The sequence below is a fragment of the Pipistrellus hanaki genome (genome assembly GCF_964339955.1).
Source record: "Pipistrellus hanaki genome assembly, chromosome: 18".
Classification (NCBI taxonomy): domain Eukaryota; kingdom Metazoa; phylum Chordata; class Mammalia; order Chiroptera; family Vespertilionidae; genus Pipistrellus; species Pipistrellus hanaki.
In genome coordinates this window covers 5,291,274-5,315,242 of record NC_140520.1, presented here as the reverse complement: position 1 = coordinate 5,315,242, position 23,969 = coordinate 5,291,274, and the positions used below count along the sequence as shown (strand labels likewise).

The 23,969-nt window shown below is 45.7% G+C and overlaps 2 protein-coding genes across 7 annotated transcripts; one reads left to right on the top strand and one right to left on the bottom strand.

Moving 5' to 3' along the window:
* Nucleotides 1-576: 576 nt before the first annotated feature.
* HENMT1 (HEN methyltransferase 1) lies at nucleotides 577-8,549 on the bottom strand (the record flags this gene model as incomplete). 2 transcript variants are annotated; one of them, XM_084865245.1, is made up of 8 exons in its annotated part: nucleotides 577-1,191; nucleotides 2,196-2,373; nucleotides 2,978-3,157; nucleotides 3,481-3,615; nucleotides 4,299-4,411; nucleotides 5,031-5,156; nucleotides 6,395-6,486; nucleotides 8,427-8,549. In XM_084865245.1, 7 exons carry the CDS (start codon nucleotides 6,416-6,418, stop codon nucleotides 787-789), a joined length of 1,161 nt encoding a protein of 386 aa, XP_084721371.1. In that variant the 3' UTR covers nucleotides 577-786. The 2 variants fall into 2 exon arrangements, with proteins under 2 accessions (XP_084721371.1, XP_084721370.1); XM_084865244.1 differs by lacking the exons at nucleotides 6,395-6,486; nucleotides 8,427-8,549 and having other exon boundaries at nucleotides 5,031-5,195.
* A 3,607-nt stretch (nucleotides 8,550-12,156) lies between these two features.
* PRPF38B (pre-mRNA processing factor 38B) lies at nucleotides 12,157-21,037 on the top strand. Of its 5 annotated transcripts, none has more exons than XM_084865478.1 (7): nucleotides 12,179-12,743; nucleotides 13,440-13,492; nucleotides 15,471-15,539; nucleotides 15,846-15,997; nucleotides 16,077-16,137; nucleotides 18,506-18,729; nucleotides 19,031-21,037. In XM_084865478.1, the coding sequence occupies exons 3-7, from the start codon at nucleotides 15,528-15,530 to the stop codon at nucleotides 19,881-19,883; spliced, it is 1,302 nt and encodes a 433-aa protein (XP_084721604.1). In that variant the 5' UTR covers nucleotides 12,179-12,743; nucleotides 13,440-13,492; nucleotides 15,471-15,527; the 3' UTR covers nucleotides 19,884-21,037. The 5 variants fall into 5 exon arrangements, with proteins under 5 accessions (XP_084721603.1, XP_084721604.1, XP_084721606.1 ...); XM_084865480.1 differs by having other exon boundaries at nucleotides 15,471-15,549; XM_084865477.1 differs by lacking the exon at nucleotides 13,440-13,492 and having other exon boundaries at nucleotides 12,157-12,743.
* Nucleotides 21,038-23,969: the final 2,932 nt, after the last annotated feature.

The window sequence follows — 23,969 nt, the reverse complement described above, 5'->3', positions numbered from 1 at the left end:
GACAGACACAGCAGTGGAATGTCCGTCTGTTCAGCGAAAGTGCGGTGGGAGTCGGGAGCAGTGCGGGTTTCTGGGAAAGACGAGGAGCTGATCAGAGCCAGAGTCCCATCGGACAGGATGGGATGGAGAGGGGAGAGATGAAGGGAGCATTGCAGGCCAGGGGTCGGCAAGCTGCGGCTTACGAGCCGAGGTTTGCCACTCTGTTGACTATTGAGTTTGCCGACCACTGTTTCTTTGTTTTGTTTTAATATATTTTATTGATTTTTTTACAAAGAGGAAGCGAGAGGGATAGAGAGTTAGAAACATCGATGAGGGAGAATCATCGATCAGCTGCTCCTGCTCACCCCCTACTGGGGATGTGCCTGTAACCAAGGTACATGCCCTTGACCGGAATCGAACCCGGGACCTTTCAGTCCACAGGCAACGCTCTATCCACTGAGCCAAACTGGTTTCGGCTGCCGACCACTGTTTTATTCCAACTGTGAGAGATCAGAATTTAGCCCGAAGGAGGGAGCGGATCCTAGAGATATTTTCAAGCTACCCTTACCCCCTGGGGAAAAAGTTGTAAACGCTCTATTTCCTTTAACATTCTTTAATGCCAACAACAACAAAAACCAAGCATATCGGGAAGTCTCTACAAACACTCCCAAACAAAACAAGCCTATTAAGACAACAACAACGTGTCAATCATCTCAAAGTTACGTTACCGGGATAACGGCTACACCTGAGCACCCTAGGGGAGTGCTCCCCTCCCTTGGCGAGACCCTGACCCTCGGGACGGCCGGCTCACGGACTCGCCTCCCGCAGGTCGACCTTCACGGCGGACCCGTCCCGGCTCAGCCTCACCGAGTCGGCGATGAGCGCCCTCATCGTGTCCACGCTGTCGCACAGGCGGTTCACCTTGGGGTAAGCCAGCAGCCTTTCCAGCGGGACGTAGAGCTTGTTCCCGAAGCGGAACGGTTCGGGAGACTTCTCGATCTTGCGTTTTTCAAGTTCTGTGAAGACCGGCCCGGAGAAGGGGACGAGCCCGGGGCCGCTGGCGCGGTGGCCGTCCCCGTCGCCGCGCCGCAGGATGCGCAGGCTGGACACGTACCTCTGCCGCAGGCTCTGGACCTGGCGAGACACCTCGTTGGCTACTGCGAGTTTGCGGATTTCCTTCTGCTGTAGACTCGGATAGGAGACGGAATACACCTGAAGCCGGGGGAGGGAAAAACCCCCACTTAGGATGTAGGAAGATGTTCCAGGCCGTGAGTAGTAACTGTATGCCACGTGAAGAATTTACTGGATGGCCCTGGCTGGTTTGGCTCAGTGGATGGAGCATCAGCCTGCGGACCAACGGGTCCTGGGTTCAATTCCGGTCAAGGGCACATACCTCGGTTGCAGGCTCCTCCCTGGCCCGAGCCCTGGTTGGGGCTTGTGCAGGAGGCAACCAATCAATGTGTTTCTCTCACACCGATGTTTCTCTGTCTTTCTCTCTCTCCCTAAAAAATCAATGGAAAAAATATCCTCGGGTGAGGATAAAAAAAAAAAAAAGAATAACTGCATGTGCAAATGTCAAACCCTAATTATAAATACGGACACATGGGCTCAACAAGGCAAAGTGTTGCTAATTAAAAAGAGAGATGTGTTGTTCTTCCCCCTTCTGCTTCCCTGAAACCAAAGGGTCAGAGACGCTTGGAGGCTCAGTTCTATATCACTTCCTGAGCCCAGCAGTGACATGTCTGCTGGCTGTCCTCCTCCTGCCGAGGACTCTGACGCGGTCCAGAGGGGGGCTGCTGGCCCAATAGCTCAAAAGATCATCCATCAGAGCTCTGACCATGGTTGGGCAAGTAGGCTTCTCCCAGGGCCCCCTCATCCTCAGGCCTTCCTTACAGAGCTGCGGGACTCTTGATAAAGAAGAGTTCCCCTTCGAGGTACATATACTGCTTGTCCCGACAGCTGCCCCACAAAGAACGCTCACAATCCACACAGCTGGCATGGCTCAATGATTGAGCATTAATCTATGAACCAGAAGGTCATGGTTCGATTCCCGGTCAGGGCGTGTACCTGGGTTGCAGACTTGGTGCCCAGTCTGGGGGGATAAGGGGGAGGTGCAGGAGGCAGCCAATCAGTGATTCTCTCTTGTCATGGATGTTTCTCTCTCCCTTCCCTTCCTCTCTGAAATCCATTTTTAAAATAAATAAAAGAACACTCACAATCTTATAAACGTGCTGACCACTCTGCTCTGCCCCGCACGGTTCCGTGGCCGGCGCTCCCGTTTTCCGGAAGACCCCTATCTGGGTGCAGTAGCCGACGTTCCCAGCGCCTTCCGGCGGCTCCCCCACGCCGGTGAACTCCACGGAGTAACTGTAGAAATCCGCCACCCCTGAGGCCCTGGAATCCGAACGAGAGAGATCAGGGTCTTCGCTAAACTCGATCGACTGTTCCATGGATGGCGATTCCCGGGAGAACAGAACGCGAGCAGTGCGAGCAACCAGAAGGCTCCGGAGTGGCAGATTCTCCCCCATCACACTATGCCCAGCGTGGGCTCTGCTCGCTCCTCTGAGGGGCATTCAGGCAATGGCCGAAGCCAATGAACCACAAGCACCTGGAGACGAGGACTGTTGTGGGCCAGAGCAGAGGAACGGACAGGGACACCACAAAGGCTGTCATCCCAACTCCTGTTTGGGTTTGGGGTCGTGCCAAGAACCTGTGGAGCCCCTGGGAGAGGCCCCTGGGCCAGGGCACCCCTCTCAGTGCCACACCTCCCCTCAGGCTTGTTTCCTGACCTCCACACCCACACTCCTGACGCCTCACAGCTGGTGGGCACACCTTTCCCACGCCCGCCTGAGACGGAGGAGAGAAAACACTTCCCACCGGCTTGGCGCATGTGCTCTGCGGAAGCAAATCAGTCAGTCACGGACCCATCGAGATTCACTCCCCAGGATTTTAAACGTCCGTGGGAGGTCCAGAGAAACCAAAACCCCTTTGTGCTCACCAGGTCTGAAACTGCTTTCTGTTCCACTCAAACTTGTGATCGGAATCTCTCATGGTCACTGCCGGGAACAGGGGGTTGAAGTCCGAGTTGGGCGTGCTGATGACAACCATGGCCGGAGACAGGTACCCAAACACGACTTCGGGAAACCTGGCCAGGTCCTCGGAATCCAAGTGTTCTATTCTGGGAGGGTCAGCAGGGAAAGGTGGAGTGAGATCGAGCTCCACCTGCACCATCTCCCTAACTGACTGAGCAACACGATGTCTGTCCGTTGATGTATCCCCCCTTGGAGGGTGCCACAGTGACCTGAAACAGCCTCATCCTTCCCTCCCCCCCATCCAATCCCCCCGTTCCGGAGGAGACGGGGGTGGTAACAGGCCAGTCCCAACCAGCAAGCAATTTTCTTTACAAATAAAAACCCAGATTACATTGAGGGAACCAAGTTTACTAAGACTAATCCGGTGAAATTTTTCTAATTACACACAAGGAATGCGTTTAATACTTACAACTCGATACATGTGACTAAGTCGAATCCAAGCAAACGAGAATCCCTCTCCACAGCAGAGCCGTGGTACAAGATGATCGACAAATTCAGATCCCGGGGGCTTAGGTACTCCCCCGAGAACGGAGACAACCTACACCTGCAAAAGCGTGATTGCAGACGTCAGCGAGCGCGTTTGAGCAGAGCTGTTTCGAGTTATCCCAACCACAGACACCAGTGACTTCCTTTCAGGGGGGAAGGAACTGGCCAATCAGAACAAGGTTCTGAATATTTGACATTGCTCTCATTTTTTTAATACTTTCAGTCTCCCGGCTCACTTTGGATCAGTGATTTTCCATTCCGGGTCCTTTCAAAGAAACACCCTTTTGAAATAATCCATGGAAATCCAATAGATACAGGATATTCAAATAGAGATGGCGGCCTGGGGCTCTGCCGTTACCATGGCATCCAGCATCCACCTAATTAGATTCTTGCCCTTTGAAACCGAGTTTGCAATGCGCTGACTATATTATAATTGTTTAATTGAGACTCTACTTTCTACACTGGTAGGAACCGTATTCCCAACGTATACAGCTAATTAACATGAGGGCAGAGTCATTATGCAGAGAGCCTGAGGCTCTCTGTGTGTGTAATGTGCTACACATTTTAACATTTAACATATTGTAAAATCTTGCATAAGATGGGAGGGAGGGGGGCAAAAAAAAAATCATAAAATATATTAAAAAAAAAAATCTTGCATAAGATGGACACTCCCTCTAAGCTTGTGTACTAGCACCACTGGTTTTAGATCAATGCGCAATTCCTCCAGAAACCAGGCATTACCTCTGCGATCCTATTTTGTCCTTATTGATATCTACGCCAACAATCAGCTCCAAGCAACTGTGCGATTTAATCATCTGAATGAGGGAAGCATTGCCGCACCCCAAGTCTGCCACCTGCAGATGAGACCAAGGTTATTTCAGAGACGTTTACAGCCAGAGAAGTCCAGTGTGACCAAAGACCTTCTTGACAGGGAGTGGCTATCGGAAGCGAAACCACAATAAAGCAGCGTACGGAAAGGATCTCTTTAGCAGAAAAAAAGAAAAAAAGTACACAAGAGGAAATTCATCTCGCGAGACATTACAAGCCCGGGGAGTGGGAGAAATGAGTCCTGTTTAAGTTCACGTGTTAATCAAGTGCTCATTCATTCCACTTCGCTCCTCCAGCTCCTCCCAGCTTCGTTTTCTCTCTATGACCCTCTCCCTCCTGGTGAGGATATCTCCAGCCTCTGGTTACTTACTAACTGAGACTTCTGCATTCGACAAAACATTTTCTTTTATTTTTTAAATGTCTTTATTGATTATGGTATCACATAATTGTCCTCATTCCCCCCATTCCCATCCCAAACACTTCCCCACGAATGCCCCCACCCTCTTGTTGTCCGTGACCACTGGTCAGGCTTATACGCATGGGTACAAGTCCTTTGGCTGATCTCTCCCCCTTACCCCCACCCTCTCCTCGACGAAACATTTTATAACACAGTTTCAATGAAATGTTTGGAAACCCGAGACCTACCTTCTTGGGTTTGTGCTGATTCACTAGGTCGTTGACGAAGCTGTAGCGCTGTCTGTACAGCGGAGGGGAAAAATTAATCACCTTCTTGACGGGAAGATCCAAATGGCCATCCACCACACCGTGGCCCTGAAAGTTTACAAACAAACAGTGTTTTAAGTCATACATGACTTCGGGAATCCAGTGAGAAAAAAAGCTTTATTTCTGCCAATTAACTGGCAGAACCGAATGGCCCTTGGACCACCTCTGTTCTCACTGTAGGCATTAGGTGGCCATGCATTTCCTCCACAGTCCGTATGAGTCTCCTCCCTTATTCAGAACCTGGCTTGCCAAAACCGGTTTGGCTCAGTGGATAGAGCATCAGCCTGCGGACTGAAAGGTCCCAGGTTCGATTCTGGTCAAGAGCATGTACCTGGGTTGTGGGCACATCCTCAGTAGGGGGTGTGCAGGAGGCAGATGATCGATGATTCTCTCTCATCAGTGTTTCCAACTCTCTATCCCTCTCTCTTCCTCTCTGTAAAAAATCAATAAAAATATATTTTAAAAAAGAAAAAAAACAAAACACCTGGCTTGATGCTTTATATTGCTCAGAGTCAGCTGAACGGAAAACTACATTTGATGAAGTAGTTACTACAATAAGCCTCCTGGCCCCAAGGGATCTTTCGTGAACTTCCAACTCCTGGAGTCCAGGCAGGCAGGAAGCTGTTCATGATGGACAGTCTCTCCTTGACTAACCTCAAGGCAGGCTCCTTTGCCACCTCTTCTGGCTTGACCTGCCGAGCCCAGTGTTGGCAAGATTCCTACGACGTCTGTTTTAGAGAGCATCCCCGACCCTTCATATGGGACCAAACCCTATTAAGTTCTTCATTTCCCACCCTGGCTATCTGATCACCGTGGCCTGCCTTCAGCCAGGATCTTGTTAAGTCTGTAAATTGTTTAACAAGAATCTCTTAATGTCTCCTCTCTTTTCCACCCGCTGACCCCGGCCTCTCACTCTGCTCAGAGGCTATCAATCCATTAGTCTTTGTTGTAGATGGAGGTTAAGCCTGGTCCCTCCCCTGACAGCAATGCGCTTACTGCAACCGTCCTAACAATGGTGCCAGAACGTTTCTTTAACATGACCCCGTTAGGAAAAAGGAACTACGATTAAGCCTAAACAGCTACTCCTGCCCCTAAACAGCATTATAAAGGAATGCAGTCCAGAAAGCACTTCTGTCCAAGAGAAATAAAATACAAGCCAAATATGCAACTTGCTTGTAGCCTGTTTTTTAAAGCGTAGTCGTAATATTTTATTAATGCAATATATCTCAAGCTGCCAGAATAACTCTTGAGAGTCATACGAGGAGGTTACGGAGGGCAACAATTACCTCTTTGTTGTTGCTCTGTGCCATTTTGTGTCTCCAAATTTCCTTGAAACAAAAATGTAGATGTGTCCTTCCAGGAATCAGCAACAACTGGGCTGGAAGTTAAACATTATCAGTTGGAGGGGACAGGGAGTGATAAAAAAAAAAAAAAAAAATCAGTTCTAAAAAGAAGTGGAATGAAATAGCTGCCTAGTTCAGTAGGAAAAGGAGAAAGTGGTCTTTCTCCATTCCCTTTCCGAGTGACTGTTTAATCCACAGAATTTACTCAGCGCATTTTATTTCAGACAACAGCCCGCAGCTCAGAAACCTAAGTCATTGCACTGTGCCAAACCCAGCTAAACGCAGCCCCGGGTACCCCTCAGGTACCATTCTTTCCTTGACTCTTGTTTTACTTTGATACAAACGAAAGGATCCTAGCAATCTGACATTTCACTAAAGCCCTCAATCTCATTCACGTGGCTTGCAAGAACCCATTCGCACACTGACAAAATGAAATTTCGAGGGGGAGAAAGCGTCTCACGCAATAAGCTATGGATGCTCCGACATCTATCCAATAATTCACCATGAACTTGAAGGTCTGGTTCTGACTGCGCGCCTGCCTCTCTCAACGACAACTCGGGCTAAAATGTAGGCAGGTGGCCGACGGTCTGACTCACAGGTGTAGGTGGTGCGTACGGGAGGGGCCCGTTTTCCACTAACACCGCGAGGATGGCTGGCCCAGTGGGTGGGGTTTGACAGGAAACCTCGCTACAGGTGTGATTTCAATGTAGGAGAGCTTTAAGGAAATGAAAACGTTTGGAAAATGGTCTGGGTTTTGTTTTGTTTTTCTGTTTTTTTCCCCTATTTTTTTTTAAATATATTTTATTGATTTTTGTACAGAGAGGAAGGGAGAGAGAGAGAGAGAAACATCGATGAGAGAGTCATCAATCAGCTGCCTCTTGCACACCCGCTACTGGGGATATGCCCGCAACCAAGATACATGCCCTTGACCGGAATCGAACCTGGGACCCTTCAGTCCCCAAGCCGACGCTTTATCCATTGAGCCAAACAGGTCTTGGCTTTTTTCCCTATTTCTTGCTGTGCTTGAGCCTCTCGGGAAGTACTTGGCCTTTGTGTTTTCAGGCTAACTTGGTGAATCCTGCTGAACGATCCTAAAAATGTGGGTTGCATCTGGTTCACATCGGTCCAGAGTTTGTCAGTGGTCTCAAAACCCTGACTGCACCTTAAGAATCGCCCAGGTAGCCTATTTAACAGAAGTCTAAGATGCAAATTGACCGAAAGGCAGAACCACCAGGGTCAGGGAGCTCCCACAGGGGAACACCACTCAGCCAGAAGCCCTGAGCCGGGCTCACAGCTGGTGGGCCTAAGGGTGGCTCTTCCACAAAATACCACGGCCTGCGCGAGTCTATGTTGAAGAAGTGGCGTTAGAAGAAGTTTAAGTTTAAAAAATGTGGCTCTCAAAAGAAATTTCAATCGTTGTGCTATTGATAGTTGGCTCTGTGGACTAATGAGTTTGCGGACCACTGGCATAAGCGATCAGTCGGACGGACATCCCCGGAGGCTCCTGGACCGTGAGAGGGTGCAGGCTGGGCTGAGGAACCCCTGCCTCCAGTTTAAATAATAATGACCCGTGTTCAGGCACTGATCTTAGGGAATATTTCATTTTGTTGCCTAGGCTAAGGGCGGATGGAGGCTTGACCGAACTACTTTCTAAGATCTCAACCAATCAAGGTTGAGAACACCTGATACACTGAACCATCTTCCTTGTGATAAACACTTTTTTTATACGAAGGGACATGTCTGTTCTCTTGGTTACCAAGGACCTAGATGATATCGGGGCAGAGGAGGTGAAATGAAGAGGTACTTGTTTGGGGTTAACCAGTGTCACTTTTTACTATCCTGGGGGGGAAAAATAAAATAAAATGTAGGCAACACGTCCATCGCCTAACTTTTCGAGTTATCCTCTAACTGGAATCCTGAAACCCTCCAGGGACCCAGCCTCACAGTCCTGGGAGGGAGCCGGCGCCTGTCTTACCTGCGACTGAGAAGCGCCAGCCGCCGGCCAAGCGCAGAGCCTCCCGCCGGCAGGGAGCGCCGCGCAGCCCGGCTTCTCCCCCGCGGGCCCCGCCCCGCCGGCCGCGCACGCGCAGTCCCGCCGCGTGACGTCCCCGCGCGCGGCCGCGCCTGCGCCGTCCGCTCCTCGGCGGTGCGCGCCCCCGGCCTCCGCGGGGCGCCGGGCGTCGGTTTTGCGGCTCAACGGCTGCAGCGGCGCATGGCCCACGCCATCCCCGGCGCGTCCGCGGGCCTCGAGCTGTTGGGGGTGCGCGGCCAAAGTTGCAAACGGCCCCGGCAGCGGAGCCCGAGGTGTCCGCCGCCCGGGTCCCCGGCACAGTCCACGGGGGGGCCTTCGGGGGGGCCCGGGCTGGGTCAAGTCGCTCCAAAACAGCTAAGCTCAGAAAAGCTTGCAGCCCTCAAACTGCAGCGGGCTCCTTCTGCAGGTTGGGGGCGCAGCTATCTGGTCTCATGGAGGCGTTACTGTAGGGGGACCCTCCTTCCCCTGCAGAGATGCAACTTGACCCTTTATAGATCGTTTGCTCTGCTTTCCAGTCTGGGATGGAAGAGTTTGAGGAGGGGAAGAGAAGTCAAGATGCCTTTGGGGGTGGGAGGTGTTTTTTAGTCCTATTTTATTTTATTCTATTTTATTTTTTAAATATTTTTATTGGCAAGGGAGAGGGAAAAGGAAACATCAATGATGACAGGACTCATTGATCCGCTGCCTCCTGCACGCCCCACACTGGGAATGGAGCCTGCAACCCCTGGCATGTGCCCTGACCGGGAATCAAACCGTGACCTTCTGGTTCATAGGTTGATGCTCAACCACTGAGCCACCGCTGGCCAGGCTTATTAGTCCGGTTTTAAAAGAAAAGCTGCGGTGGAAGGGCTGCTCAGTTGGGTAGAGAGCATCGTATAGATACACCAAGGTTTCCTGTTCAATGCTGGTCCCTAGTCAGGGCACATACAAGAAGCAACCAAAGAATACGTGAAACAACAAATCGATGTTTTTCTTTCTACCTCCCTCTCTCATCAATCAATAAAGAGGTGACATTCTGACATCCTACAATATGGGTGAACCTTGAGGACATTATGCTGAATGAAGTAAGGCAGAAACAAAAAGGCAAATATTGTATGGGAGTGAGGCGGTAGGAAAAATAATTGTCAGTAGCTCACGTTTGTGGACATGCGATTCTAGTCCTGTTCATTGCCTTTGAGGCTTTGTTACCTGAAAATTGGACTGGAGCCTGGGGGGGGGGGGGGAGGGCGGGGAGGAGAAGAGGGTATAATGGTGATAGCTGGTGAGAGAGGGAGACTTGACGGGGTAATGAACACACAATACAGGGACCAGAAGATGTGGAGTTGTGCACCTGAAACCTGTATAATTTCATCACCCCAATAAATTCAATAAAAAGGAAAAAATTGGACTGGATCCTGAACTCTAGTTCTCCCCAATATCTAACATTTTTAAAAAATGTATTTTTATGCCAAAACCGGTTTGGCTCAGTGGATAGAGCGTCGACCTGTGGACTGACCTGTGGACTGAAGGGTCCCAGGTTCGATTCTGGTCAAGGGCATGTACCTTGGTTGCAGGCACATCCCCAGTAGGGGGTGTGCAGGAGGCAGCTGATGGATGTGTCTCTCTCATCGATGCAGACGGACTGGGAACTGAACCTGCAATCTTTTGATGTACAGGATGACCAACCAACCGGTGAGGAATTTGCATCTTTTATAGTAAAGGATATCCTTTATACTATTCCTTGTGGTAAGTGTCCTGAGTTCTGTGAGCTGTGACAGCAAATTATTTAGCCTGATGGGCAGAGGGAGGGGATCACAGGAACCCCCGGTTTGTATCTAAGTAGGACAGAAGAAGTATGGGTAACCTTACACCCCATTGCTATTCCAAACTTAAGGCAAGGGAGCTGGTTATTATATACCCATGATAGGCAGTCACCAGCAAAAGAACGCTACTGAGGAGGAAATTCTCATTTCCCCCCCACTTATTTATGCATTCATTGCTTAATTCTTGTATGTGCCCTGACCAGGGATGGAACCCACAATCTCGGGGTATCTGGACAAAGTTCTAACTAGGAGAGCTAAACGGCCAGGGCCCAAGTTTAGGCATTTAGCTAAGAGAAACAAAAGCATGTGGGAATAAAGACTAATTCAGCAGCTGTCATTTGTAACAGCCCAAAATTAGAAACAGGAGTGGCCATCAATAGATGATTGGATACACAACTTGGGTAAGACCATACGATGTAATACTACTCTGTAATAAAAACAAATACCACATAACCAGTTTATACAATCAGTAAGGATGAATTTCAAAATGATTCTGAGTCAAAGGAGCCAGGCAAAAGAGAACATAGCATCTGATTTCATGTAAAATTCTAGGTGCTTCAGTAGCCCAATTTCTATCCAGCCATCACTCCCCTCTAAGCTTATTTCCTGGCTCTTGTCAACTGGAACGTGGACTCTCTAATAAGCCTTATTTACCCTCCTTCTTCCAGCCTCTTCTCTGTCCATTACCACCTGTGGAAACATGCTTTTTGTAGCCTTCCCTTAACTCCCAAACACATGCGCCTTCTCTCGGTTGACAATAGCTTTTGAGGGAAGACAGATTCTGACTCATTTTCACACTTTCCCCACCTCCTCCTGCCCTCTCTGGCCCCATTTCGGTGCCTCGCCTAATGTTTACTACTCTTTTTTTTTTTAAATATATTTTATTGATTTTGTACAGAGAGGAAGGGAGAGAGATAGAGAGCTAGAAACATGGATGAGAGAGTCATCGACCAGTTGCCTCTTGCACACCCCCTACTGGGGATGTGCCCGCAACCAAGGTACATGCCCTTGACAGGAATCGAACCCGGGACGTTTCAGTCCCCAAGCCGACGCTCTATCCATTGAGCCAAACCGGTCTCGGCTGTTTACTACTCTTTATGCCTCCAAAGACCGTTAAGAACTCAGAGAGAAAGGACCGAAAACGGATCTAGCCAAAACCAGTTTGGCTCAGTGGATAGAGCCACAGCCTGCGGGCTGAAGGGTCCCAGGTTTGATTCCGGTCAAGGGCAAGTAGCTTGGTTGCGGGCACATCTCCAGTGCGGGGTGTGCAAGAGGCAGCTGATAGATGTTTCTCTCTTCCTCTCTGTGAAAAATCAATTTTAAAAAGTTTTTTTTTAAACACATCTAACAAAATGCCTGGCGCATCTACTAGGCCCTCCAAGTATAGTAGCTCTTTTAATGCTTAGCCCGGGAATATGTCATCTCGATCTTACAGTTAATACATTTAGTTTTAAGCAAGACCTCTGGTCGGACAGCACAGCCCGAGGGAGGGCAAAAGACCTTGCATCGTCATCTCAGGGAGGCGTGAGGGCCACCATTCATCCCTTCCCGAGTCTTACAACTGTGACCGCGGGAGGCTCAACATATTCCGCAGGATTCTGGGGCGACTTTGCAAGCCCGGTTTCGAGCGGGGGAGGCCGGGACCCCAGTGCCAATACTAAAACATCCGAATTGGACCCCCAACGCCTCCCTCGGACTCCCCAATCCCCAGGGGCACTGGGAGCGACGGGAACAGGAGGAACGGGAGGATCCCGCAGCGATCACAGCGTGCCCCGAACGCGCAGCGGAAGCCGGAAGAGGGCCGGCCCGCCCACCCGGGCGCCTCTGATTGGCTGCCGGCGACGCTTGGAACTCTGGGGGCCTGTGGCGTCACATCCGCCGGCCCGCCATCTTGTTCCCAGGGGCAGTTGGCGGAAGAGATTGTGCTCCCCTCCCGGCCGCCGGCTCGCCTTCAGCCGGGGTTTCTCGCGGCCAGCTTCTCGGCGTCTTCTCTCGACCCGGAGTGCGTTTGTCGGCGTCTTCGTCGCCCTCCCGTCACCCGGCCGGGGGCACAGCGACGCGGCCCCCTCTCCCGACGGCGTTCCATGGAGTAGGGTCCCGGACCGTTGTCCCGAAGAGCGATCGAGCTTGGCCCCCCTCCCCCCCTTGTCCCTCCCTCCCTCCTTCCTTCCGCCGCAACATGGCTAACAACAGCCCCGCGCTGACAGGCAACTCGCAGCCGCAGCACCAGGCGGCCGCGGCCGCGGCCCAGCAGCAGCCGCCGTGCGGCGGCGGCGGCGGGGCCACCAAGCCGGCCGTGTCGGGCAAGCAGGGCAACGTGCTGCCGCTGTGGGGCAACGAGAAGACCATGAACCTCAACCCCATGATCTTAACCAACATCCTGTCGTCGCCTTACTTCAAAGTGCAGCTCTACGAGCTCAAGACCTACCACGAGGTGGTGGACGAGATCTACTTCAAGGTACGAAGCGTCTAGGCCCGGGCCGGGGCTCAGTTCGGAGAATGGCGTCCGGAGGAAACGGGCGGAGGCGGCCCCCCGAGGTCTGAAGACTTTTGGCGGGGGTGGGGGGGTCCGGGGAAGGTAGGGTGGGCGCGGGGGGGAAGCGGTGGGGAGGGGGTCAGACGGGGGCCGCCCTCGTTTCCTTTTCGGATGTTTAGGGCCGGGAGGCCGCCGCCGGTGATCGCTCCCCCCCCCCCATCTCCGGTCCCCCCGCACCTCCTGCCCACCCCGGGGGCGCTGGACGAGACGGGTGGGGGGAGCAGGATAACGTAACGGACGCTCTCCGGTTCACAGCTTTAAAACTGTTCCTTTTGATGGTGATCTCTCTCCTCCGCGCCAACTTGTTGGTGCTTCTCCCGCTCGCCCCGAGCCAAGGGCGGCGTATTGACTTCAGTGTTGGCCTCGTGTTTGTTGGTATTTACCGTCCAGACAGGGAAATGGCCGGGGCGGGCGGGGGGTGGACGGAAGGCCTGGAGATTGTCCCAGCAGGAAGTCAGGAGTGAGCGGTCTGGTCTCTGTTTACCTGTGCGTTGGGCTTACCGGACCCCTCCGGGCCCTGGGCTCCTGCGGCAGGGTCGGTGCTGGCTTGGCTGTGCTGGGGAGCTCACCTGGCGCCGCCTCACTGCACTCTTGTCTCAGTTCTTGTTTCGTTAGCAGGATTGACTCAGTCTTGCAGCGAGGCTCGGAGCAGCCCAGGGTCGCAGGTAGAGGTATGCACTATTAATCATGCTCAATCGCCATAAATGCATTTTTCCCTGGGTTAAATGGACGGCTAATTAGATTATTTTGGCCATTGGTTTTGGTCTTTACCAGCTAGATGAGGCTTTCTCCACGTACCTGCAAATTATGTAGGGTTTTGTTTTGTTTTTTAATCTTCCGGGCCTTCTAAGGTTATATTTTAAAGAGTATTTATAACAGCCCTGACAATCCTTCAATATTTTAGCTAGAGCATCTAATATAATACAATCCGTTTTGTCTATATTAGCTCTTAAAAACATCTGACAGACCACATAAAGTATTTTCTGTGAGCTGAACATATCTGTGGATGTGTTGATAAAAGATAAAATTTTAATTTGCTGTTCTGTCCATCTTTTTCCACTTAAGTTGACTAGGTTATTGAAGGATTCTTTTTAATCAGTTGCTTTCGATAGAAAAATCATCTTGAGAATACAGTTCAACTGTGGGTCTAAAAAGTACCCTGGAGTTTGATACCCTTTTGCAAAGTATTGTAATACTATCAATTAGGATTTTTGGTGTGTGTGTGTGTTTTCTTTTTTTTTTTTTTTTAAAGATAAGGTCTTTTTCAGCATGGATACAGTGTGGTGATTATTCAACCCTTAGCTTTACTTAGTAGTAAACTTCAAACAGTTGAAAATTGGGTTCCTGCTCTTGTGGCAGGTTCTGTTTAATGTCAGACAAGTGTTAACGTGATAGAAAAAGAGCTTGTTTTCAAATACTGTGTTTTGAAACACGTCAAGATTCTACTAGAAAGTATTTCAATTTCGTTACAAAACTTAAGCCCCGCACTTTCTTATCAAGACATTAGGTCCAATGATCACGGAGATGTATAGGCTCACAATTTTGTAAGTCTGTTTTGTATTGCCTCCAGCTTTGCTAGCCTTTAAGGAATTGAAACCTCTTTGATGCCACAAGCTGGGGGAATGAAGCAGCGAAGCACAGGCCCAGCTGAGCAAAATAGCGCAGTCCTTTACACTCACAGGCCCACTTCTCGTCAGAAGCCAGAGCGAGGCTGACATGTAACTAAGGTGGGTGGGAGGAGAGTTTTAGAAGCACACAGTGAAAGAGCAGGGTTTTAGTTCGCACTTAAGAAACAGTAGTTCTTACCTTCCTAAAGGGCCTTCCTGAGTTCTGTCTTTTGTAGAGCTAATAATCTATCTTTGTTATATTTTAGGTAAAATGTGTGATTTTTATAGGGTGCCCACCTTAGCAAAGATGATACTGAATCTTTGGGTGTACTTAGTGTAATGACTAATCACTTTTATTCGGCTGAATTGGTTCACATAATTAGGTTGAAAATAAATTATACACTAACCAGCAAGAATGTTCTCTGTAGGTGTGGGTGTAATTTTATCTTTAATTAGGAATGAATGTAATGTCTGATCATGTTTTAAAAAATGAATGAAATTCCAAAATTTTGCATCGGAAATAACTTGTTACCGTTTTTTAGTATACTTCCTTCAAGTGGTTTTTCTTTATTTTAGTATCATCATAAAGTTGAACTATTAAAGGTATTTTAAAGGATTTTGAAATACTTAATCATTAATACTTTTTGCTTTAACTAGGAGTTTACATACATTTTAAAAGGAGAATTTTTTTTTTTTTAAGCAACTCAAAAGCTATAAAGTTGGTATTCTATCAAATATCTTTTACAACTGAGACTAGAAATGTTGGCTCCATGTGCACCAGCTCTCCACCGATGGATCTCTCTTCTGTAAAGCTGTGGTTTTTTAAACCTTGTAGCTTACTGGTGCTCTCTATATCATCAAAGCAGTTTTTTAAAGTTGATTTACATGCTTAACATGTGTAAACAAAAGAGGTACATCGTGTCAAAACCCCCAATTCCAAGCTTTTGGAAGAGCTGCTCTCAGCGAATTGGGTTTACTTTAATTATACATGTAAAAAATGTGAAGCATGAATGGTTGTTGTGTTCCTCTTTTCTATTTTCAGGTCACACATGTTGAACCATGGGAGAAAGGAAGCAGGAAGACAGCGGGCCAAACAGGGATGTGCGGAGGGGTAAGTAGAAGTACGTGCATTTTTCAGTTTTTCTGTGTCTGAAAACTAAGTTTATACTTAAGTCAGTTATATCCTGTAATAATTAGTTAGAAGTTTGGGTTTTTTGGTGTGTGTTTTTTTTTTTTTTTTTTTTTAATCTAAATTCAAGTGTCCTATGAATAGAATTAGAAAAGTTATTTCTTTAACATTCCATTCTTAGTTCTGGATTATATCTTGATAATAATACCTATCAGGGTTACTCAATTGGTGTTAAGTAACTCTATTAATTATTTCACTCCCTTTTTTTTTTAACTCTTTCTTTTAAAGGTCCGAGGTGTTGGAACAGGAGGAATTGTTTCTACAGCTTTCTGCCTGTTATACAAATTATTCACTCTGAAGTTAACTCGAAAGCAAGTGATGGGTCTCATAACACACACAGACTCTCCATATATTAGAGCCCTCGGATTTATGTACATAAGGTAAACATGTATTTATTTACATTTTCATAAGTATCTCATTTAAATTCACATGAGCCTAACCTGTCTTTTGTAATTCTAGGTACACACAGCCCCCTACAGATCTGTGGGATTGGTTTGAATCTTTCCTTGATGACGAAGAGGTATGTCAACAAGGGTAATAATTAGTTTTTTTTTCTGATTATACGCTCATGTTTTTAATCTTTTATTTTTTGAAGGTTTAAAGCCTTCTGGGATTTTCTGTAGCTAAATTTATTTCACTCAGATACTTTAGGAATTAATGTCCTTTTACTAAGACTTGGCTTTTATATATATTAATTTTTCTTAACTTTTACTCATTATTAAGTTTAAATGTTCTTTGATTATTAAGTCTTTTCTCTATGTTGTGTTTATGGTATTGATCTTGACTTGTACAGTCGATAGTGACTTTTAAGGTGGACCATGCTCAAGATTAATGTAAGACATGCTCATAGAATACTAATCAGAGCTTTTTCCCTGAAACTTTTAGTTCTTACCTTCTAACTTCTTTCAAATATTAATGTTCCCACTTGCATAGAAGTACAGAAGTGAAGAGCTGGGTGAAACTTAAGTAGGCCAAGAGTTAAGATGTCTTGTTCAAGGTGACCAAAATATTTCAGTTCTAGTTTTCTGACTCCTGTTATACTATACATACTTACAAAGCTAGTATATCTTTTTAAAAATTATTTTAGGTTTTGTTTTCATTATAAATCTAGTTTGCCATTCAAGCTTAACAAGACTGAGCTTGTTATATATGAAAAGAGTTACTTTAGGAAACTTAGTCAGATTTAAATAATAAATGCTTTATTAATATGCTTACATAGTGAAGCCCAAGAGCCCAAAACAGACTTAACAGAGCTTTATTGTCCACATATCTATCCTTAACACTGCTTTCTGTTTTAGTAGTCCTTTTTGTTTTATTTTATTATTGGTATATATATTTTTAAAATATGTTTTATTGATTCTTTACAGAGAGGGAGAGGCATAGAGAGTTAAAAACATCGATCAGCTGCCTCCTGTACATCCCCTACTGGGGATGTGCCTGTGACCAAGGTACATGCCCTTGACCAGAGTTGAACCTGGGACCCTTCGTTCTGCAGGCAAACACTCTATCCACTGAGCCAAACCAGTCAGGGCTAGTATATTTTTTAATATGTGTGCCTTTAAGAGCCAGAAAGGCCCTTTTCTGTGCTCCGGAAAGCCCTCCTGAACTGAGAAAGGATGCTGTGTGTCCTGCCCGACTTCCCTCTTACAGGGGCAGAGGGCATAGGCCAGGACAGGTCAGCGGTCCTGCTTTTATGGATTAGCTAAAGAATTTGTTGAATTAAAGGAAAGGGGTAATAAAATCTTCCTAGTGTGGTGGTTATACACACCTTAAAAATTCTCATATAAACATGGAAAATTTTTGGATTTTGGGGGGGCCTATTTACGGGGTTCAGTATTTCAGAAGAAACAAAAGTTGTGTGTGTTAGGTGATAAACCACAATCTTTAAACTATTTTTCTTTTTAGATGAGATTTTTTTTTAGGCTGAAACACTTTATATATTTAAAAAGCGTGTGCCTTTTCATAATTGGTATCATAATGGTATGTTTCTGGATTCTTCTGTGTAATCTTTTTTATTGTGTTTACAAATCTGAGGATCTCTATTTAAGCTAACGTATTGTTTTCTTCCTTAGATATCTGCAGCGATTATATTTGGAAATTCTGTATATCTGAACACTTAAATGTGTGTGAGTGCAAGCAGTTTTACCTGTAGCTCTTGTTTTCCTGTTTAGATAACAAATCTCACTTTCCTTGTGTGCTTGCACTATAGGTTTGGGACTGACAATAGCTGACTAACATGTCCTGAGCTGTGAGAGGGCATAGCAAGAAGGCCTTCATGCGGTAATGACCCTTTTCAGAGACAATGGTCATCATGGATTATGCGTTTCCAATTATTTGTCCATTTATTTATTTTCTACATGACTAAATTAGAAACCTCACTGCTTCATGGCAGTTGGTTTGCTATTGCTTCCAGCTTTATTAGGGCTTCATTTTATATTAGGGCTATTGAAAGATAGTCTTTAGACAGGGACTGTCCGAATAGCTCCTATGTAGCTAGGTCTCAGCACTAGGAATGATGTGTGCAAACATTTCTCCCACAGAAGCAATGTATACTTAGTAGGTATGTGGAATGCAATTTTAAGTTGATTGTTCCACGTAATTAAGTAATGTAAGGGACTGTTTCATGTTCTTACTGAGCTCAGTTCTCTGCCCAGGAGGCTGCAGGATTTGTTTGTACCTGCATGCACACACTTAAGCCCGAGTATTTCTCTCTCATTCATTACCAAAATAGAAGGGTACACATTGAAATTGTCCTGTTAGATTTTTTTATTTTTTATTTTTTTGTATTTGAGAATCCAAAGATGGTAATTTTTAAATTTTTGAATAGTATTTATGAACATGTTGAAATAATTTTTTTGACGGCTAGGGTATCCTTTGTGTTTCTGTAGGACCTAGATGTGAAGGCTGGCGGAGGCTGTGTAATGACCATTGGAGAAATGCTGCGGTCTTTTCTCACAAAACTGGAGTGGTTTTCTACCTTGTTTCCAAGAATCCCAGTTCCAGTTCAGAAGAATATTGATCAACAGATTAAAACCCGGCCTCGGAAAATCAAGAAAGATGGGAAAGAGGGCGTTGAAGAAATAGACAGACATGTTGAACGCAGGCGTTCAAGGTAATTAACCTTATTTTAAAAACATGGTTTATGCAAAGGTCCTTAAAAGCAGTGGCAAGTTCTGTTTATAGTGTTCATTTTATGGTCTGTCACTTTCCCTCCCCAAAGGTCATTTTCTGCCTTACATGCCATCTTCGGCAAAATCATGTATCTATAAATGGGAACAAGCAGATTTTTTGCTTTAATCATTCTTGATATGTTCATGTAAGCTAGGGATTTAAATTGGTAACACTGGTGTAAGTTAAATTTTTTATACTATGTTTAATTCAGATTTTTTTCTTTCCTATTTCTCAAATATTAGGTCTCCAAGGAGATCACTGAGCCCGCGGAGGTCCCCGAGAAGATCAAGAAGTCGAAGCCATCATCGGGAGGGCCATGGGTGTTCTAGTTTCGACCGAGAATTAGAGAGAGAGAAAGAACGCCAGCGCCTGGAGCGCGAAGCCAAAGAAAGAGAGAAAGAAAGGCGGCGATCCCGGAGTATTGATCGGGGCTTAGATCGAAGGCATAGCAGGAGTAGGGAAAGGCATAGAACTCGGAGTCGGAGTCGTGATAGGAAAGGAGATAGAAGGGACAGGGATCGGGAAAGAGAAAAAGAAAATGAGAGGGGTAGAAGGCGAGATCGTGACTATGACAAGGAAAGAGGTAATGACCGAGAAAAGGAGCGAGAGCGATCAAGAGAGCGGTCCAAGGAGCGGAGAAGTAGGGGCGAGGTGGAAGAAAAAAAACATAAAGAAGACAAAGATGATAGGCGGCACAGGGATGACAAAAAAGATTCCAAAAAAGAGAAAAAACACAGTAGAAGCAGAAGCAGAGAAAGGAAGCATAGGAGTAGGAGTAGAAGTAGGAATGCAGGGAAACGGAGCAGAAGCAGGAGCAAAGAGAAATCCAGTAAGCACAAGAGCGAAAGCAAGGAGAAGTCCAATAAGCGAAGTCGGAGTGGCAGCCAAGGAAGAACTGACAGTGCGGAAAAGAGAAAGCGGGAGCGGAGCCCCAGCAAAGATAAATCTAGAAAGCGGAGTGGCAGCAAAGAACGTGCCCACAAACGGGATCACAGTGAAGGCAAGGACCAGTGTGACAAACAGGATGAGCGAAGGAGCCAAAGCGCAGAACCTGAGAGCCAAGAAAAACAAAAAAGCAAAGACGAGACTGTGTGAACATGCTTTGTGAAAGTGGATCACATTGAACCTATAAATCTTTGATTAAATCTGCTTTTTCCCCCTCCCGAGTTGAGATTGTTGCAGTAGTGCGTACTCTTTAAGCTCCCGTAGGCTGCATTTTCATTTCCTCTTTTGTGTAGGGAAGTGCCTTTGTAATCCCATTTATTGCATTGATGTTTTCACCCAATTGTTGAGTTTGATACATGATGCACAGATTGTTCTTGCATTTTTACTGTTTAGTTTTTGAGATGTACAGTCTGTACATATGTCCTGAAAATGTTTTAATTTCTTTGGCATGGTCGCCATGTTGGTTAAATTTGTATAAGGCAATAAACTGCCACTAATTATATTTTTGTTCTGTAGGTGTGGGATTATGGTTTGTGTACTGAAGTTTAGCATGGCTGTGCTTTTCGTAATAGAATGCTGAAGACTTTGACAATGGATCTTGGATGTTTATTATAGGAAAATGCTTTCGATGTACATGAAGGCAGCAGCAGTTGTAGGATTAACATTCTTGTCCACTGTATATTATCTTGGAAGACTTGTTAATATGTTATACTTAATATTCTCCACAGTTAACTTTAGAGAGAATTTATGAGTAGTTTCAGATACAGAGGTTTAAATTAGGCTGTGATTTGATCAAATGTCCTTTTAGCATTCTACCTCAAAGGGACACTGTTAGTATGCCTAAAATTTATTCACTTAGTTTTTTTAATTGAAAAAATACATGACGTATTTTTTTTTTAATTTCTCAAATTTTAAAGTACTATATTAAAGGGAAAAAAATGTCTAAAGCCCAGCATTCTTGCAGCAACCCTATACTAACATGAAATTGGGAGAGGGTGGGGCAGAGGAGTAGAGAACTAGATTCAAGCCTCAAGCTTCCAAAGCATTTTTATAAATGGAAAATACTTAAATTATAAAACAGCTTGATATAGTGTCCTTTTTTTAAAATTCAAAACTTTTTTATTGATAATGAAGATTGCTGTTTGAGTTTTTAAACTTAATGTAGAACAGAGAAGTATTAAAAGTAATGCTATGCTGCATTATTTAAGATTATTGGCAAATTATTTGATAGATTGTTCTTATGACTTGTATTCTGATTACAGAGAAGGATCATGAGTGTGGAATAAATACTGGATTAAATCCTTTATCCTGGGTGTTGACTTTTCCCCTATGTGTTAATATTTTTTAAAAAGTATTTTTGTGGAAATGGGTAAAATGCTGGTAGAGTCACTGTGAAAAGGTATATTTCAGTGGATTTTAAGTGTGTAGACCAGAATTGGACATAGGTCAATACTCTGATACTTTCTAGAGTTCTTAATGGCAGTTCCCTTTGTTCAAGGGTGTTACATTACTGGATTATTTTTTGGATTGGGTGATTACTCAGTTTCACATCAAAGGTGCTTATTGAGGTACTTTGTACTTGGATTACATGATTGGACTTAAAAGAATTTTTATAAGTTAGCTCAATTTTTTTTAGAGCTAAGAAACTCAAAAGTGATTTGTTCAGTCAGTGCCAGGACTAACATGAGTGTTCCTGAAATAATATATTTTTATCTCACCTTTTATTGGCCAACTGGTGGGCACTCAGAAGCCACCTAGCAAAAGTGTTAAATGGAGCAAACAAGTATATTTGAAGAGCCAGCCCTTCGTATGTGGGCTTAATATTTGTACCTACCTAACTCCAGAAATATCTCATTAAATGAAGAAATTTCTCTGTGAAAATGCTATTTTTTTTCTTTTTCTTTTTTTTTTAAGATTGTCGTTAAATTGAGATCAAGTGAGTTGACACAACACAGAAATGGGAAAACTTCTGAGTAATGAAAAGCAGATACATCTCACAGAAAATACTTTTGGTATACCTAAACTAAAGGTGCTACTCCTTGGAATATAGTTCTACATGAAATGTTAATTCAGTGGTGTATTTTAAGTAAAATGTGAAAGGACGGACTTCAAATGGAGGTGAAAGTTTATATCACAAGCTGCGTTTGATTTCCTGTGACATTAAAGTTAAGTTTGCTTTTGAGGAACATTTTGATAGGAGAACATGCCATAATACTAGATGATGTCAAATATATTTAGGGTTAATTCTTCCAACACAAGAAACTTGGAAAGTAACTAGCAGCCTCCACCCAGTTTTCACAACTTACTAAAATGGTCTCAAGCTTCCATTTATACCTTTTGTCTGTTTCCTAATGTTCAGTTTATAATTAAATTATATACATGGGTTAGTCTAATATCACTCGATAATTTAATAGAAAATATCCATATAAATGCTCAATCTTTTAGTTAAATCTAGTTCCTTAGTTCTTAACTTTTGAGTTACGGGTCCCTTTTTAGAAATCAAATGAAAACTACAGATCATGTCTAGAAAAAAAAGTTCATTCTTGGATACCTCAGTTGGTTAGGCGTTGTCCTGATAAGCCAAGGTTGGGGTTTGATCCCTGGTCAGGGCACATACAATCAGCAACCAATGAATGCATGAGATGAAGCAACAGATCAAAACTAAAAAGGGCTCAAATTCACACAAAATTTCAAAAGGACTAAACTTGGGCTTTTATGCTGTTTACTTACGGATTTAAAAAAAAAAATACTGATTTTTTTATACAGAGAGGAAGGGAGAGGGTTAGAGAGAAACAGATGAGAGAGAAACATCCATCTGCTGCCTCCCACACACCACCTACTGGAGATGTGCCCACAACCAAGGTACATGCCCCTGACCGGAATAGAACCTGGAACCTTTCTGTCCACAAGCCAGCGCTCTATCCACTGAGCCAAATGGGCCAGGGCTACTTAACTGATTTTTACCAGCCTGTGATAGGTGTCCAGTAGTTAGGAATGAATAGCAAGTTACTGGGAGAATCAAAAGACAAGGTGGGGGTGGGGGAGGTTTAAAATAAATTAGGGGGGAAAAAGATAATGGTATTCACTTCCCTTCTGCAAAAACAGTTTCCTTTATGAATATAAGTAGTTTATTTGAACACTAAGATGAGGCCCAGAGAATGGCAGTTAGTGTTTGTTTAACTGATTCCAATGTGTGACCTTGATTAAACTCATTGACCATTACTCCTGTTACACTGGCCAACTGATGAGCTTAAACTTGGTTCAGGTCCTAATCAGATTCGGTCCTAACCCGCTGAATTCATTGAATGACTGACCCAATTACAGGACTTCTTCAGTGGAGCTGATTCGGCCTCTGAAATCCCTCCATTCCGTTCTAAGAGCCACCAGCTCTTTGACTTCCGAAGAGGTATTTTTCATTTCAGGATCACTGGCTGTCAACATTTGCTACTGTAGGAACATGACAGCATGAATACAATCAACTGAAAAAATGCCAGCATCTTAGCTCACTTCAAACCCATTGTTCTGTTCCTCAACTTCAGTAGTCGAGACTACATTTCTGTGACATAACCACAGGTTGGGTGGGGTGTGAAGTGTTCAGGTTGGGTGGGGTGTGGGGCCGGGGTGTCTTAGCCTATTGCAAACGAGTTCTACCTGTTCAAGGTAAACCGCTGGCCTCGGCTCCCAAGTCCCCCTCCATTGCTCTACCAGGGGTCCTCAAACTTTTTAAAGTGGGGGCCAGATCACGGTCCCTCAGAGAGCTGGAGGGCCGGACTATATGAACTACTAATTCCTACTGTAACACCTCGGCTGCGCTCACTGCCCAAAAAACCTGGCGGGCCGGATCAGACTCCTCTGCGGGCCGCATGTGGCCCGCGGGCCGTAGTTTGAAGACCCCTGCGTGGTACTGGAGTGAGCCTTTACTGTTTCTCCTGCCTGCTGGCACAGAATGACACGGGTTGGCAGAGGACGCAGAAGGAAACCGCCCAGGTTCTGGTGAGGCTTTCTCATTGGAAGTGGATAGGACCCTGGCCTGTCCGGTGGCCCCTCCCTGACCCCTCCCTGGAGGCAGTTTCCCAGCTGGCCTCTGGTTTCCCCCCAGCTTCCCAGCAAGTCTTCCTGGGGCTTCCTAGTGAGTTCAATGGCACCCCTGTGGGTGGCCGCCTAACCAGTTTTTTGTTTTGTTTTTTTAATATATTTTATTGATTTTGTACAGAGAGGAAGGGAGAGAGATAGAGA